This window comes from Protopterus annectens, chromosome 1.part2, assembly GCF_019279795.1.
Source record: "Protopterus annectens isolate FY-2018-M chromosome 1.part2, PAN1.0, whole genome shotgun sequence".
Taxonomy (NCBI): Eukaryota; Metazoa; Chordata; order Ceratodontiformes; family Protopteridae; genus Protopterus; species Protopterus annectens.
The window spans coordinates 924,019,076-924,038,412 of NC_056727.1; the positions used below are offsets into that span (position 1 = coordinate 924,019,076).

Sequence of the window (19,337 nt, forward strand, 5' to 3'; positions counted from 1 at the left end):
GTTGTGTTCAAACAATATATCATTGCGTATACTGTTATCCAATTCTAGTAATGTTCCATTCAATTTACTTAATCTTAAATTATTATTCTTAATTATCAATTTTAATAAATTAAGACCTGTTCGGTCAAACAATGCTGTTAGTTCCTCAAAAATTTCACTGTCACTATAAAAACCAAAGGGCAGTTTGAAAATGCGCAAACCTTTGGGTACTTGTTCCAGTTCCAAAGACCTTTCAAGGAAAGCGTTGTCCATTTGTAGGGTTTTAAACTGTTTAAGGGTTTTTTCAAACGCCGTGATTTGTTGGTTGAGTACCCATATCTTTCATACTGCCCCTTTGTATTTTGTTAAAGCTCTGTGCTTGAAGTATGTCCTTGATGTTTCCCCATCTCCTGTAACTGTCACTACTTGTTCTCCCGTCTCCAGCGTTCAAAAACGTACTTGGAGGTATTCCGTTCCTTGTATTTCCTTCCTTCCTTCCGTTTGTCACCTCCTATTGAGTTCGTTGAACCATTGCTAGCCGACGGAGATTTTGGGCTGCTACCAGGTGTCGAATGCAGCGTAAAAAGCTGTTCCTGCGATTCCATTAAAGTTGCATTAAGTTCGTCATTGTTATTAGTAACACAGTTCCCTTGAATTAGTTGAATGAGGCGTTGCGTTGTTTCCAAATGCTGTTTCAGCAATAACTCCATAATGCTGGAACAAAAAATGTTGGTCTCACGATTAGTTTTTAACCTTGTGCACGTTTGAATACCAGTTCGTTTTAGGTTTCAAATCCTATTAGGGTTGTATGAGTCAACTATGCCACCTGAATACCCTGGAATCACGACCACAACTGGAAACAGTAATTGCAATGCGATAACTGGTAAAACAAAGAAGCGATATCCTGGGTAATCCAGTAACATTTATTGCACACACTTCGTGAAGAATTAAAATAAAAAAACAACAATAAAAGTACTTTAAATGTGCCGTGTACTGAGCGCTTTCACCCACGAATAAAATCGGGTTTCTTCAGAGTACAAGCATACAATCAAGGTTGTAACCATTTATAGTTAACTAAATTGATGTTTTTTGCAAAAGAACAGACATTAGTTGACCACGACAGAGGAATTTTAACACTGAAAAGATCCAGTACATTCATACCACCTAACATTCCAGTCATACAAGTCTTTGAATCACTTTGTGAGTCACAAATACGTAGAGAGTTGAAAAGACAACATTTGAGAGATGACAACTTAACTGACACAGAAAGAATTTGTTTAACAGAATTTAGCAAAAATAATAACTACAGGATTATGAAGCCAGATAAGGGTGGTGGGGTTGTTATAATGACAAAGACAGACTACATTAACAAAATGACAACTATGTTAGAAGACGAAGATACATACACTAAAGTTTCTAAATATGAAGTGAACAGAGCGTACACCAAGATTGATTGGTTATTGTACGACTATTTAATGGAAAGCATGATTAATTCACAAGAACATGATTTCTTGGTGGTTGAACACCCCATCACACCTACGATTTTTGGCATCCCCAAAATACATAAAAATATACATAATCCACCATTTAGACCGATTGTGTCAGCAAAAAAGTAAAAACTGGAACCTATAGCTAAATTTGTAGACCACCATTGTAAAGACATTATTACGCATTTTCCACACATAAAGACTCATGGGGCTGCCTAGAAAAATTAAAGGAATTTAATTACACTTACACAGGTGAAAAATATATTATGTTTACAATAGATGTCATTAATTTATTTAGTACTATACCACATAATGAAGGTTTAGAATACTTTGAGAAGATTTTGGACAAATACAGTGGATTTCATACAGTAAGAAGAAAACTTTTAGTAGAATTTATGGATATGATTTTAAATAACAATTATGTATACATAGAAGGAGAATATTACAAACAATGTACAGGAGTGGCAATGGGGGCGAGATGCGCCCCCATATATGCCAATTTAGTCCTAGCACAATGGGAAATAGAAAAAGTATTTACATCCAGTTTCTGGAACAATATATCCTTCTATGTAAGATTTTTAGATGATATCCTAATTTTTTGGAAAGGTGAAGAAAAGGACATCATAGAATTTGTACAATATCTAGACACTAGTACCTCTTTTTTAAAATTTACATTCCAAATATACAATGATTATTGTGATTACCTGGACATAAGGATGTACATTAAGAATGGTAATATAGAGTCTAACATATTTCGCAAAAAAACATATTCTAATAGCTATTTGCACTACGAAAGTACTCATCCACATTTTCAAAAGAAAAATCTTGTCAAAGGACAGATGGGTTAGACTTTCACGTATCATTAGTGAGGACAACAACTTTTTGGAAGAAATAAGAGTTCTCAAAGAAATGTTTTTAGAAAGGTTACCCACAAAAAGAACTAGACAATGTACACAAAGAGGTGGTGAGTAAAAGGGACACTAAATTTAAACCAATACTCAGCAATGGTTTAGACAATAAATTAACTGAATTGAATTCCACAAGTAAAAGGGAAGCATTCATTATACCTTATAACGAAAACTCAAAGACAATAGTTAGAATTTTAAATGACACATGGAACTGTGTTTTCAATAATAAAAAAGAATTTAAAGACACATTAAGCCCATACCCTATAATTACCTACAGTAGGGGAACCAATTTGAAAGAAATTTTTGAAAGTAGCAGTAGCATTCACAGATTTAATACATCAAAAATGACAAAATGTGGGTTTTGTAAAAGTTGTAAATTCATTAATGATGGACCATATTCTACTGTAAATGGATATGGGAGAACACTACAATGTCCGGGACATTGTAACTGTAACACCAAAATGGTTGTTTATTTAGCTAATTGTACTTCGTGTCCCAGATTTTATGTTGGAAAAACTAAGAGAAAATTAAAAGAGCGGATTATGGAACACAGCAGAGACATTAAACACAAAAAAGAAACAAACGCTCTCTATGTCCATAGTACTACATGTAGTAATTATAAAAGATTTATATTCTTCATTATAGACAGAATTTACAACCCTTGGGAAAAGGAAGGTGACCTTGATAATTTATTATTGACAAAGGAATGTTTGTGGCAACTCAGACTTAACGCCAGTGTAACACCAGGGCTAAATGGACATATAAGTATTGCTAGTGTTTTGAAATACAAATCTATGTGTATTTGATTATGTCTATACATATAAAAAAATGCACAAAATGTATTTTATCTGTTTTTTAACATTAATTATGTGATATGTAGTTCTTATAACACCTTCAATGAATTTTAAAGGTTATTTATGACATTAAGTAAATAGAAATGTATTTATATTTACATATGTACTCATATTCATACTTGCATTTTTTATTAATTACATTTATATTTATATTTACAATTATATTTATATATATATATTTATATTTATACACATTTACATTAATATTTATACATACTATTTATTATTATATTGATACTACAAACATAATTATGTATACATTTATTTTTGTAAACATATTTTAAATAAAATTTTATTAGAAACAAATAGTTAAAAACAAAACAAAATAAGAAAATATTTTATGCACTTTTTAGCAACATTAACATTAATCCTTTTTCTTTTGTGTTTAAAATACTAAACAAAACTTAAAAGATATGTCCTTTTAATACACTTTTAATACATTAAGTGTTATTATTATTTGAATGTGTGAATATTATTAGTCTATAACTTCTTACACAAGCTGTTTTTTAATACATACTAAATATCACAGTATTATACCCTCTTGCATTGTACTATAGTGAATTCTTATACATTACTTTTATACATTACTATTCACTACTATTATTGCGGATACTATTAAATTTACGTCAACATTATTAATCAAAAAATAAGCAGTACACTGATTATCAAATGTTAACTAGTAGGCGTTGCTTTGTTATTTAGTTAACTATAAATGGTTACAACCTTGATTGTATGCTTGTACTCTGAAGAAACACGATTTTATTCGTGGGTGAAAGCGTTCAGTACACGGCACATTTAAAGTACTTTTATTGTTGTTTTTTTATTTTAATTCTTCACGAAGTGTGTGCAATAAACGTTACTGGATTACCCAGGATATCGCTTCTTTGTTTTATCAGATGCTGCACTCTCAAATCAAGACTCTATGCCTGGCAGCTTGGCTCTACAAGGGCCTTTGATTCCTTCTTCTCTTCCCAAACAAGTTTTGGATGTTCTTTTAGAAGCTAGGCGGCCTAGCACTAGAAAATCTTATGCTTCTAAATGGAAAAGATTTTGTATTTGGATGCAGGATCGAGGTTCAGATCCTCTTTTGCCTGATATTTCTTCCATTTTACTTTACCTCTCAGACCTTTTGCTTAAAGGCCTTTCCTTTTCCTCCATCAAAATCCATGCTTCTGCTATCTCGGCTCATTTCAACACTGATCCTCCCATCTTTTCTCACCAGCTGGTGAGACCATTTTTGAGAGGAGCCAAGAATTTAAGACCTCCCAGAACTCCTCCTGTTCCTGCTTGGGATCTTAATTATGTCTTGGAGAAACTTACTTTGCCTCCTTTTGAGCCTGCTGCGGCTTCGGATATCAAGTTCTTATCCTGGAAAACAGCTATCTTATTAGCATTGACTTCTGCTAGAAGGGTTTCAGAGTTACAAGCTCTCATGGCTGTGGAACCATATCTTATCTTCCACCAAGACAGAGTTTCCTTGAGGACCAATCCTACACTTATGCCTAAGGTGATTTCTAAAGTGGCTCTAAATCAGACTATTCACCTTCCTACCTTCTTTTCAAATCCTCAAAATAAAGGGGAAAGGATCTTACATTCATTGGACGTACACAGACAACTACGATTTTACCTGGACAAAACTAAAGATTTCAGGAAATCTGATCAATTGCTTATCTCTTATGCCTCCAGTTCTCTAGGTAAGGCTATTTCTAAACAAACTATTTCCAGATGGATTGCTCATGGAATAAGGTTTTGTTACTCTCACTATGGGAAACAGATTCCGGGTATTGTTAGAAGTCATTCTACTAGAGCAGCTGCCACTTCAGCAGCTTTTCTCAGAGGAGTTCCTACCAAGGACATTTTGGAAGCTGCCACTTGGAGTTCAGTGCATACTTTTTCTAAGCACTATAATCTCCCTTTGTATTCTAAGTCTAGGGCAGGCTTTGCCTCTGCTGTTTTGCAGGGCCTTCTAGCTGCCCCTTCTGCATAACCTCCTCCCTCATTCACAGCTTTGGGATTCTACCCTACAGTTATGACTGCAACAGTGAAACACGAAGAACATAGTACAGTTGTGTACACCTACCATAAATGTAGATGTTCGAGTGTCTTCACTGTTGCAGTCGGTGTTTCCCTCCCACCAATCCCCTCTATTTTTCACTTGGTCTCTCTTCCACTTCCTTTGTGGTGTATTTTTGTTTCTATTTGGACACCTTATGGTTTCTTTGTTGGGGGCTTCTGACATCTGGGGCAAGAAAGGCTGGAGAAGATGGCGTCGGCTGTCAGCTTTATACCTCTACGTTCTGACGTCAGGGTACTTGCTGGTACAGCCGACGCCGGACCCAGACTTTGGAATTCTGGCCGACCTCGGGCTGCCTGCCGGCAGGAGCACCCTACAGTTATGACTGCAACAGTGAAGACACTCGAACATCTACATTTATGGTAGGTGTACACAACTGTACTTTCCTAACTGTTACTGGTTTTAATAGGATTACATTGTTGATTTTGAAGGCGACAGCTTTGTGGTTGTACCTTACCAGAGGGGACAAGACATTGGGGGGGGGGGGGCAGTGTTCTCCCATATTTGTGAGCTCGAAGTCCAGTATGTTGGAGTAGTCACTGTTTGGTCAAGGTTCTATTTACAACGTCCAGGAATCTTTGGGCCTGTAGATTTGAGGGAGTGTAGAATTCTCGGTCTGTAGAAGGGTAAGTAGTCTTACATGAGTAGGAAGTTAGGTTGGATAAGCTCTCCAGTAGGTCCAAGTATGCATTGTGAGCTTCTTGGGACATGGAGGGTAATCTGTAGCTTGCTAGGATATGGTACGGGATTCTGTCTGTGGTGATGTAGACATGGAGGAGCTCTAGCTTGTCACCCTGTTTGACCACCGTATATGTATGCTCGTTATTAATATATATTTAGACACCTCCGCCTTTATCCCTTGTCTGTGCAGTTACTGATGTAAAAGTGTTTAAGGCATTGAAATCTTCCACTACCAGGGTACTCTATGCTGCTGTGTTACCAAGTGCAAGGAAGGCTTGGAGGGAGTGTAGTGTTTTTTTTTTAATATAAGCTCCTGGCATTGAGCAGTAACACTCTGAAGTTCAGTCGAGTTGATTTTGCTATGTCTGTAGGTGTCTCAATTTGGCATTGCTTAACAAAGGCACTGTGGGAGTGGATAAAGTTTTAGCCAGTATTCTGAAGCCTAGGGGGAAAAGTGCAGACCATCCTTGGCCAAACATCGTGATCTGTTAACCATGTCCTCCCAAGCTGCCAAATTTTGGATTCCCTTAGAATGACACCAAAAAGACTGTCAGTTTTTGAAAGAAGTCATATGTGATGATGTCAATTTTCATTCTGTCCTGAACTTATGGGTTTGGATCCGATCCTCTGATCCAACTGTGCCATTGCAAAAGCTTGTGGCAACCAGAAACCTCTTGAGCTACTCCCGTACCCACAGTGCATCAACGCCACCTCAGATATCATTTTCCACTTGAAAGCGAAAGATGTGGTGCCAGCTTCTCTCGATCAGCTACGTGTTATTTTTCATACAAGTCTATTTTTTCATTCTACGTATGTTAAAATGTCTAAATACGTATAAATCTAGTTGACTCTCTATTGTTTCTCTATCATTGTTCTCCCTTACCTTTCCTTTTCATACTTTTGTACTCCTTCATATACTATCTTTGGTATATTTTTCTAATTGTCTACAATTACTGTAGTTTTCTAAATGCCTTTGTTGGCATTTCATCCAAAAAAAAAAAAAGTCTTTTGTTTAGCTGATTGCAGAGTGCTGCTGTTCCCTTTTTGCCTTTTTTGCTGTGGCTGACAATTGCCTGGCTGTGTTTAAGAAATGTGCAGTGTGGGCACAAAACTCCATTTTCAGATGCCCACACACTTTGTGTGCACTGTTTAGGTCCACTCCATTTGCAGGAAATCTGTTCCATCTGTCATGCCTTCAACCTAAGAGCTCTGGTCGAATGTAGAAACAAACTCATTTTGAAGGGATTACTTCCCTGGTCCTTTAGTGAGGGATTATCTGGAGCTTCCCCCTCTCCAAGTACTTCGGCATCTTCCAAATATTCCAACAAATTTAAGACGAGGTCTTTATCAGATTTCACAACTTTTTCGGACCATAAAAAGAAAAAACTTCAAGTCATCTGCTCCGACTTCAACCTCTGATCATAAATTGAAAAAGAAAGGTTCCTCTGATCTCACCTTACCAAAAGATCCAAAACCAGAAATGGCTGAAGTTGCTTTAGATCAGCGTGCTTCAGATCCAACACAGAAATCATTGGATTTGACATCGGGAATACACTGTCTTCAGAGAACCAGATATCCTCCATCAATGAAACCAGTCCCCTCTAGGGTTCCTTCTCCTGTTTTTGAGAGACCAAAATCCCTATCAATAGTTTCCACTCACTCTTCCAAGAGCCTTATGGAAGAAGACATGGAGATTTTAGTGAGAGATTCTCTCGAAGAGCAAGTCAAGTGTCCTGTTGGCTCCTACTCCTCTGGGTCAGGAGCCACGACCTCCCACTACACCCCCCTTTGCAAATTCCTCCAACTCCCTACTTGATCTTGGAGTTTTCTGATCCGAGTCATCCAGTTTCATCTGCATCGGATTTAAAATTTTCTTTATCCTCTGATCTGAAGCTCACTCTGAGCTCTTCAGTTCTATCAGATTCAGAGAGCTCTGAGACGGGGCTACCCTGTGGGGTCTGGGATATCACAGTCTATTCTGAAGTTTTCAGAGCCATCTCTACACCTTGGGGCCTCTGCACAAGTTAGTTTGGCTCTGACTTCAGCCTTGGGGGGAGTTCTCAGTGCAGGGAAGGACTATGGTTCGAGGGCTTGCCCTTACTAATCCTGGGGTCCTCTTCCTTTCTGGGGGTTCTGCCTTTGAGGTCATGGAGAGAGCCTTGTCTTCTTCCATGACAAAGGTGGTTCCTTTCCCCTCAGATCTGGAGTCTGTAGGCTTTCCATCTCTTCACTTGGAGTCTCATCTATCCTCTCCACAAGGGCAGCTGGTACCGAAACTGCAGGCTTCCCAGCAGGATGTTCCCAACTCTTCTGATACCTCCCCAGTGCATCCCAATGAGGTGTTCCCTAAGAAGAGAACGTGCAAGAGGAAGCATTTGGACTCCGCCGAGGAGTCTGTCACAGAAGACAGACTTTCATGAAGGTGAAGGGTCCCCATGATTACCTCCTGAACATGTCCAGTTTGAAGACATCCTTGATATCCTGAAGCAGAAAGGTGGCTGGAAGTCCAGCAACCCTTCGTCTGACGAGTCCGTATTGCTGGAGGTGTTTGGTACTGGCCCATCTACCTCCTGGGTGACTCTGCCCACCAACAAACCTCATAGATATGATCTCTTGGCAGGCATGGAAGCCCCAGACTCCATTGAGACAATTCCCAGGAGACAAAGACAAAATTATGACAGCACCAGAAGACGGGCAGCTTTGGACAAAAGGGGTGACTGTTGATCCTGTTGATGCCATGGTTGTGGCGACAGCCACTAAAAAGGAACCATCTAAAGAGAGTTCCACTGTCCATACACCGAACAAGAAGTCTGGGATGATGAACAGGTTTGGGCAGTACGTCTATACATCAGCATCCTTCGCCTTAAGGTCTCTGAATTATTTAGCACATTTTACCAGATTAGAGAGACCTAATTAAGGAACTCTGAGGGATCCATGTCTTGTGAAGTGCAGGCATCTGTCACTTCTCAGCTGGCTGCCTTGCAATCAATTTCCAATTCTTCCATGAAGCTAATTTTGCATGCAGCCACAGGAACCTCAAGGGCAGTGGGTTCTGGCGTTTCCATAAGGAGGCACACCTGGATGTGCTTATGTGATTTTTGCAGAGCTCTTCAAGTCTTCATTCAAAGATCCTTCTCCAGGAATCAACAAGGTAATGGAAAATTGTGGTTCAAAAAGTCACAGGGTCCTTTCCAGGGCACTTGGAGGAGGTTCTCCACGGGTAGAGGGGGAGACTTCACCTCATGGCAGAGGTGGCCTGCAAAACCAAGGTGTTCCTGAAAGGAGGCCCAGTTCTCCCCCTCTGGAGGCAATCAGGGTTTGTTTATGCCTTCACCAGAGAGCCTGGCTACAGATAAACAGATATATGGGTGCAGAGGATCATTTCCATAGGTTATATGATACTCTTTCCCTTTTCACCTCTAACTCAGGGAAAAATCCCCAATGTTCCACCATTCAGAGGGCACAAGCAGCATTTGAAATACAAAAGCTACTAGAAAGAGTCATCCAAAAGGTCCCACCAGACCAGATAGAATCCAGAACTTAGTCAAGATTCTTTTTAATGCCAGAGATAACAGACTAGAGACTAATCTTGGATCTCAGCAACTTGAACAAGTCAGTTTGCGCCAAGTTTCAGATGGTCATGGTTCAGTCCATTCTCCCATTTTGGGGAAATGATTGGATGTGCTCGCTAGAACTTCAGGATGCGTACTGTCACATAAAGATGAACAGGTGGTCCAGAAGGTACTTGCACAGGTGGTCCAGAAGGTACTTGCACTTCCGGCCGGGAGCCAGTCATTACCAATTCAGAGTTCTTCCCTTTGGTCTCACCACAGCCCACAGGGTGTTCACCAAATGTATGGTAGTAGTAGCAGCTCAATTGAGACTGCAAAGATTCCGTGTGTTTCCAAATTTAGACGACTGGCTCATTACTGCTCCAACCAGGCATCAAGTAATAGAGGCAATAAATCAGTTTCTTCAGGCTTTGTCTGGGGATAACCATAAACTACGGAAAGTCTAATTTTCAATCTACTCAAAAGTTGGAGTTTATAGGAGCACAATTCATCACAAAGTCAATGACAGCTTCATTGCCTCCTCTAAGAGTTCAGACCTTAAGAACATGGATCAGGAAAATAATCTGCAGTACCAAAGTTTCTGCCCGCTTGGTCCTTCAAGCTCTGGAATCAGTGGCAGCGGAAATAACTCTAGTGCCATTATCCAGGTTTTACATGAGGTTTCTACAATGGATGCTAGCCACACAGTGATCAATAGTTTATCAACCTATGTCAACCCTGATATGTATTACTCAGATTTGCAAAAGCAATCTCAGGTGGTAGATTCAGTCAGAACATGTTCTATAAGACTGTCAGTTCATTCCTCCTCAAGCCAAGGCCATAGTGACCACGGACGCTTCAAAGTTAGGGTGGGGGACATTTCCTGGGGAAGACCATCCAAGACACTTGGTCCCCAGAAGAGGCCAATTTATGTGTCAGTGTCCTAGAGATGAGAGTAGTGCTATTAGCATTGCAGGCCTTTCTAAAAGCTCTCTCCTTTGAGACTAATGCAGTTCAAGTGGACAACATGTCAGTAGTTTGGTACATCAACAAACAAGGAGGGACCAAATCATGTCCCTTGGTGTCGAGAAGCACTCAGTGTGGCACTGGGTGATTTCATCCAACCTTTCTTATCGCAATGCACGTTCCAGGGAATAATAGCAAACAAGCTTAGCAGGTGCATTCTTCTGCCTCATGAGTTCTTAACAAGAATGTGGCGGAGATGATTTTTCATCAGTGGGGCCAGCCTTGCTGTGATCTTTTCGTTTCTCCCCTAAACAAATGCAGCAGCTACTTTGCCCTGATCCCCCCACAGGGGTATCACTGAGGGATGCTCTGCTTCACAATTGGCCCCCAGCCTGCTGTATGCCTACCCACCAATCACACTAATTTCCTGCAGAAAGCTGCTATGTCGAAGAGCAAGGTTATCCTCATTGCACCTTTTTCACCTCAGCTTGGTTCCCCTTCCTTTGACCTCATTTACTCCACCCACCATGGATTCTGGATCTGACAGGAATGATCCATCCAGACATATTGAACCTCAGGCTGACTGCCTGGCTTTTCCAATTCCCTTAATAGCCAAACAACCTATGCATGTTCTTCGTGTTTCACTGTTGCAGTCATTACTCTTGGGTTATCCTGCTGGCAGGCTATCCGCAGTTGGCCAGAATTCCAAAGTCTAGGTCCGACGTCGGTTGCTGTCACCTCTTCCCTGATGTCAGTGCACCAGGGGTATAAAAGATGCAGCCGACGCCATTTTCTTCAGTCTTTCTTGCCGCGCAGTGCCCGAAGCAAAAGCAGTTCGCAAGTGCCGGTCAGCCGACTCCTGAGATTTTCACAGACGAATTTCAGATCCGAAGTCTTCATTAAAGCCAAGTATCCCGTTGGGGAAACTTTTTTCTTGCTCCAGACCGATGTCAGAAAAAGTTAATTGTATTTCTTGTGGGAAGCAAATACCTCATAAGGATTATCATTCTTACTGTATTCCTTGCCTAGGCCCTGATCATAACGTTGCTAGCTGTCTGTTTTGTGCTAGATTCAACAAACGCACTATTAAGCATCCGTTTGATTTTGCTTATCATTACTTTGGCCGAAAATTCAATTATATTATGCCGTCAGAACAGCCGACGACTGGAGTTTCTAAAAAATGCAAAGAAAAAGAGAAGGACAGGCATCCGAGATCCAAAACAGACCAGGCTTCCGCTAAGCCAGTCGCCGGTCCTCAGTGAGGCTATTTCGCAGCCCTGACACCCACTACCTCAGAGCCACAGGCCGCTGACGACTCCCACGTGGAGCCAGCTAGGCCTCTGGATACTCAAGGTATTGGACACTCGGAAATCATTACATCAGATGGGTCCGGAGCCGCTGAGCAGGCATCGGTTTCTGAGAGTGTCTTCAGACCTACATGGCTATATGTAAAGCCTACTTCAGTTTCAAAAGCAAAGACTACAGCAGCTTTAAAGACAAATAAACAAGTACAGCATTCTCCAGGACAGACTTCCATGCCTAAGAAACAGATGCTCATGATAAAGGAGTGGGAATGCCCAGACTTAGATCTATTTGCCTCCCCTCACAACTGCCAACTACAGAAATTCTGCACAAGGACTTATCACAAGCAAGCATGGAAAGTGGATGCTCTGTCATTCAGCTGGAAAAGTCTTAACAGTATATGCCTTTCATCCTCTGCCTCTCCTCCCCAAGGTACTCCTAAAGGTCAGAAAAAAGAAGCCAAGAATGATTCTGATTGCCCTAGACTGGTCACGCCAGCAGTGGTACCCAATCCTAAAAAGCTTGTCTTAAGGCCCATCCTGGACATTGCCTCTAATTCCTCACTTACTGACCCAGCGAAACAATCAGATTCTGCGCAGCCTACTCGCGACCCTAAATCTGGCAGCATGGCGGATAATGTAACCATTCAAAGCACACCTCTCTCTAAAGCAGTGATGGATGTTATTTTGGAGGCCAGGAGGCCCAGTACCAGAAAATCTTATGCAGAAAAATGGAAAAGATTCTGTGCTTGGAACCAGGCACAAGGAATTGACACATCTGTACCAAATATTCCTCAGATTTTACAATACCTAACTGAGATGCTGGACAAAGACCTATCCTTTTCATCAGTTAAAATTCATGCCTCTGCCATTTCAGCTCATTACAGTACAGAACCTCCTATTTTTTCCCATCCATTGCTAAGGCAGTACCTCAGAGGGGGCAAAAACATAAGACCTCCAAGGAGAGCCCCAATACCTGCATGGGACCTCAATTATGTCTTGGAAAACTCACACCACCGCCTTTTGAGCCAGCCAATACAGCTGATATAAAGTTTTTATCTTGGAAAACAGCTCTGCTCCTAGCAATAACCTCTGCAAGACGAGTTTGAGTTACAAGCACTCATGGCTGTGGAACCTTTCATCATTTTCCATCCAGACAGGGTTTCTCTAAGGACGAACCCAACATTTATGCCTAAGGTAGTGTCCAGTGTGACCTTTAACCAAACCATTCATTTGCCTACCTTTTATCCAAACCCACAGAATAAAGGTGAGAGACTTCTGCATTCCATGGACATACACAGACAACTACGCTTCTACTTGGACAGAACTAAAGCTTTCAGAAAAACTGAGCAACTTTTAGTGGCATATGCTGCAGGATCTCAAGGGAAAACCTATGGATAGGCCACTGCATTAGTTTCTGCTACTCACAACATGGCAAATCAGTGCCTAAGGGCATTAGGCCTCATTCTACCAGGGCAGCAGCCTTTCTCAGAGGAGTACCAACCAAAGATATTTTAGAGGCTGCAACCTGGAGTTCAGTGCACACTTTTACAAAGCACTACCCTTTACCTCTCTACTCTAAATCCAGAGCAGGCTTCGCCACTGCAGTTCTGCAAGGCCTTATAGCCTCTCCTAATCCTATTTAGACCCAGCCACCCAGCTTCAGCTTTGGGATTCAACCCAAGTGTAATGACTGCAACAGTGAAACACAATGAACGCAGTACAGTTGTGTACCTACCATAAATGTAGATGTTGAGTGTATTCATTGTTGCAGTCCAGGTTACCCACCCTCCATCCCCTTTTTCTTTGCTGGGACTTACCTGTACTTCTCTATCTTATACAACCTATGTGGTGTATTTGCTTGTAGATGAAGGAAATGTTTATTTTACTGCATGCATAATTATTGGCATAATATTTTTAGCCTACCATTTTGGGGGCACCTGACATCTGGGGCAAGAAAAACTGAAGAAAATGGCATCGGCTACATCTTTTATACCCCTGGCGCACTGACGTCTGGGAAGAGGCGACAGCAACCGATGCCGGACCTAGACTTTGGAATTCTGGCCGACTGCGGGTAGCCTGCCAGCAGGATAACCCAAGAGTAATGACTGCAACAGTGACTACACTCTAACATCTACATTTATGGTAGATACACAACTGTACTTTTCCTCTCCATTTCATCAGATACTTTTATCTTCCTATAAACTGTCTACACGTAAACTCTACTCCAGTAAATGGAGAAGATTTGCATACTGGGCCTGCCAAAATAACGTTGATCCCTTTTCAGCTCATTTGCATAATATCCTTGAATTTTTAGCCTTACTTTTTAAAGAAGAAGCTAGCTCCTCCACAGTGAAGGTCCAGTTAGCAGTGATATCAAATTTTCACATAAGATTTGAAGGTGCTTCTGTTGCCTCCCATAGACTATGCAAAACCTTTTAACAGCCCTACTCCCCCATGGGACCTTAAGTTAGTATTGAAGTAACTTGCGTATCTTTTTTGGAAAACAATTTTTTTGGTAGCCATTACTTCTGCCAAAAGAATTTCAGAGATTTAGGCCTTGTCTTTGAAACCTCCTTGCTTGATCTTTCACAAAGGCAGGGTCACTTAACGAACTAATGTTGCCTTTCTTCCTAAATTGGTTTCAGGGGCTAATATTAATCTATTCATTTGCCAGTGTTCTTCCCCAAATTTTCTAACAAGGGTGAATACACGTTACTTTTATTGGATGTTCACAGGCAGTTACGTTTTTAACTGCACAGAGCAGAAAATATCAGGAAGACTGATCACTTGTCTCCTTTCCTAACACAAAACTAGGAAAACCTGTTGCCAGAATTACTCTAGCCAGATGATTACTGATTGTATTTGTTGTATATACAACAAATTGGGCATTACCTTACCAAAACTATTACGAGCGCATTCCACTTGAGGCATGCTATGGCTTTTCCTCAGACTTCCAGTCTAGAGCTTCCATGGACATTTGTGCTGCAGCAGCTTGGGCTACACCCCATACATTTCTTACTCATTACAAATTGGATATGGTCTCCAGGAGCAGAGTATCATTTGGTTCAGTGGTGCTCAGGAATATCCTTTCTAGAGACCATCCAGGGATTTAGGTAGCTGGGGACTCTGTCCCATACGTTGAGGATAGAATGAAAATCAACATCATCGATAAACTCCCCTCCCACCAACCCCCTGCCCTAAAATTTCTTGGAAGAGCAAATGAAGTATGCCACTTCCTTGGTATATAGTTCCAGATATAGTCTCTGTAACTGCAATATTTCTTTCCGCTATTATTGGCAATCAAGATCTAAGGTACTTGGGGTTGGTGCATTGTGGGTAGGGGAGTAGCTCGAGAGTTTTCTGGTTGCCACAGTATTTTGCAACTGCCAAGTCAGATCCAAACCCTTAAGTTGAGGAAGAATGAAAATGGACAACACAGATGGAATTTTACAGTTGGTACATAACAACTTTATTCTTTTTTTTTTTCTTTTTGCTCATGTTGTTGCATCATCCTTAATGATAGTAATATGCTGCTCATTGCTTGGCTTATGCCAGCCTGAGAGAGACCGTCTGAAAACATAACTTCATGTAGTCCACTAAGGTGCATTTCAGGTCATTTACACCTACATGGACTATGGAGTCTTACTGGTATCTGTTGCATAATGATTTGAGTGTGTGTATGATTTAGAGGATCCTGGCTCCAGATCAGCAGCTAACCATTATTTTCTTGTTTAGCCTGGAAAGAGGGGCATAAGTATCTTATAATGGAGCCCCTTGTGACGAGAGTCCTAGGAAGTGCATTTGCTTGCTTTAGGGGCATAGTGTTTGGGGCTCCAGTAAGAGTGATGGTATATGCGGTGTTTAGGTGTTTTTTCTGAGTGCCCTTAGGCTTGCTGAGGCATAGATTTAACAACTGGCAGTCTGTACAATCTTTGCTGTTTATGAAGACCGCTTTTATGAGCTTCAGCATACATTAGTCTGTGTGTGTGTTGTGCGCATGGTTTCAACAATCTGATGTGAACTTGTATTCAAGAGTTTCGCATCCAGTGTCATTGTATAAGTACACCTCTTGCATACTGTGTCTGCTTCTTAAAGGATTAAGTGGTTGTCAGTAAACATGAGACAATTGCTATGTTGTTTCAAACTGCCCATATCCACCAATTTGGTTACAGAGAAGTTAGGAAATTGTATAGCCATACTGTCCAGTCCTTTGGTGAACTACAGGGGGTTGGTGTATTGGGGTTAGAAGGCTATCAAGGGTGCTTTATTAGTGCAGATTAATAGGAGTGCTTTATTGGGGCAGATTGTGCTAAACAGTACTAAATTCTACTAACTTTAATATTTACACAATACTGAATTTCCCTAAATCTGTAGGCATTGCCACTCGCATCCAATTAGCTGCTCTAACCTTGTTGGTGCACAAGGTATTTGCTCTATATTGCTGGTTTACAGTGTACAATATTATGGATCATTCTACAGGGAAAATTTGCTTTGTAGGTGTTTGCTGCTCTATGGGGCATTGCTAACCCACTCAAACGTGCAAAATTTGTAGCAGCAGAGAAGAAAAAATGGACAGCTAACTAATGAGCTCTCTGGCCAATAAAATAACTACACTATGAGTCATTTCATGCGTTTCCCAACTTGGATAGACCAAGCAAACACCTCCTGCCACAAGATAAACAAGAGACTCAAGTGCAATGCTGCCACAAACCAATTAAACAGCTCGCTGGAAATCTCTTGTTGAAGGCAATTTCAAGACAGTTTTACAGTAGTAACAGTGAAAGTATGAGCAGTTTTTTCACACAAAAATTTGGTGAAATGCACATATAAAAACAGGAAACAGTAGTGATCACAGAATAACTTAAGCAAGTGTAATTTAGCAATCAAAGGGACTTGACTTTGCATGGATGGCACTGGATACAAGTAAAACACTTCAAAAATGCAGGCTAGGACTCCAAGCTTTGCTGACCTCTAGGAAAGTGAGCAGGAGACAATGTGGTAAAGGATGTTTACTCAAGAGCAATACTGGTTTGCTGAGTGGGCACTCAGAATCATGGATAAATTAAAAACAGTTGGTGGGAATAGGACAACAGCAGTAAATGAGGAGAGGGAGGGACTTTGGAAATCAGATTACCATAAGGGGTGAAGGCTAGAGATGCAGACTTATAAAGCCACCACAGCAAAACGATGGTAGTGTTGGGAAAATTTTACAAGGAACAAACAGGCTAGCTGGAGAGGCATCCAATCAAAGGCAATATTGGAGCTCCATCAGAAACTTTAGCTTAACCGGTTAGTGGGGGGTGGGGCAGACACAGAATGGAACTGAGCAGGTAATTGATATGCGGAATAAAAGGCACTGAAACAAAAACTGGAGCAGAGATAATTCTCTCACTATTTAACTGCTATAATAGTTTAAAGCACTAGACTGTGCAGACATTTGCCAGTAACACTGTATATGGAAAAATGTAGTAATTAACGATTAAGGCTGAAATCTCCAGTAAGTAGTAATAAGATCACCACACAGGCCACTATAAGTGCAACTTAAATAGTGAAGATAAAGTAATTTAATTCTTTCCTTTTTAATGAAAAGCTAGTTGCTCACAGTTCCACACCTCTCCAAGTCTTGGTGTAGTTTGAGTCCAGCTGCGTGGTAGTAAAATTTTTAGTTTTGTTGATGTAGCCAGTGATTTCAGTACTTTACTTATTAAAGTTTCTCAATTTAATTTGATATATGTTTTACAATATCCATGATTTGGAATGCTTTACAGCATACATAAGCAATTAGAAAACACAAGAGTTGCTGCCAGAACTGTAAGCTAACAGTAAAATGGAGAACATACAACTAAGTCTATTGTTTAGAATAAATTTCATGGCATGCTTAAGGCTATTTTTGTGCCATTTTTGAATATTTGAATTCACAGTGGTTATAAGTTGTGTATATCTAAAAAGTGCTGTGTAACATTTTGAATTTGGCAGTCGCCATTAATGTCACTGTGATCTTTTTTTGAATAGGATGGCTGAATGGATAAAGAAACAAGCAGAAAGGGAAGCAGACAGAGAGCAACGAAGGATAGAAAAACTTAAACGCAAGCTTGCAGAACCGAAACATTACTTCACTGATGTACAATATGAACAACAGTGTCATGAACTTTCAGAACGCCTGGATGATTCTGTATTTAAAGGTTTGGAAGCAGTGTTGTCAGCTGTGTTTTTACATCTTTGTGCCAGTCTTCTTTCCTTAGCCTTTTGAAATATTTCCTTGCTGTTTGTTTGAGAGGGAGCTCTGGTCTTTTGCAGCACACTACCACATCAGCACAAGGACCATCTATTGGAAACCTAAATGGTAAAGTGCAGAAAACTAAGCTTAACAAAATCATATTCTATTTTGTTGAGCTTTCCTCATCCTGCTTTTTACTTTCTTATTTAGGGTATAATAAAGTAATAATGACAAACCACTAACTATTTGTGAGCATGAAGCCCTGCTGAGGTACATGGGCACACAAGAAAATGAGCAGAGAGTAAGTGATTTGTGATCATAACCTTATTTTATCCCCCCCCCCCCAAGCAGCTTAACAAGGACTTCACCTCATGGGTGAAGATGAAGTGAATTTCTCACTGTAACCTTGATGATTCATCAAAATGGATCTTTAGTTGAGTATTTTGTCAGTCAGAATTAACAGCTTTTTTCTGCTGAATCTTTAATTTGGAGATCTGTGTCCATTCAGATATATTGTGTAATTTGACATGATGGGTACATAAACACATGCATCATAAGTGACCTTTGACCAACAGATTACCAGAAAAAGCATACCTACATTAGCACTGCTGATGTCCTTGCATTCACAGTTGCAGTATTCATTACAAATGGGATTCCCTGCTGTGAAGGCCACCTTCCGTCCAGTTTACCAAAGTCTACCATTGCTTTAAGGTACACTGAACGTCACTCACTCCTTGCTTGAACGTAGGGCATAAAGGTGACGTTCAGGCGTATCATCCTCAGAACTTCTTTGCCACCAGTCAGAACACTGTTTTAAACAGTCTGTTATCTCAGTCTGTTTTTGCCGATGTTCTTCGTGTTTTCACTGTTGCAGTCATTACATTTGGGTTATCTGCTTGGAGGTAGCCCTCAGTCAGCCTGATTAACAAAGTCTTGGGTCCTGCGTCGGTTGCTGTCCCTTCTTCCATGACGTCAGGTCGTCAGGGGTATAAAACATGCAGCCGACGCCATTACATCAGTCTTTCTTGCCATGCAGTGCCCGAAGCAGAAGCAATTTGCAAGTGCTGGTCGGCCGACTCCGGAAATTTTTGTTTTAGAGTTTCAGAGCCGAAGTCTTCAACTAAAGCTAATTACCCCATTGGGGAAACTTTTTCTTGCTCCTTACCAATGTCAGTAAAAGTTAATAATTGCATTACTTGTGGAAAGCAAATACCTCATAAAGATTTTCATTCGTACTGTATTCCTTGCCTAGGCCCTGACCACGACGTACCTTGCTGTCAGTTTTGTGCTTTATTTAATCAGCGCAGTATCCGTCA

General features: G+C 40.6%; 1 protein-coding gene across 1 annotated transcript in view; it reads left to right on the top strand.

Annotated features, from left to right (window-relative positions):
• The window catches only part of SDE2 (SDE2 telomere maintenance homolog), a 665,355-nt gene that overhangs the window by 390,370 nt on the left and 255,648 nt on the right, over positions 1-19,337 (top strand). The window contains exon 4 of the mRNA XM_044059687.1: positions 17,817-17,986. Coding sequence (XP_043915622.1) covers positions 17,817-17,986 — 170 coding nt within the window. The remainder of the gene's footprint in view (positions 1-17,816; positions 17,987-19,337) is intronic.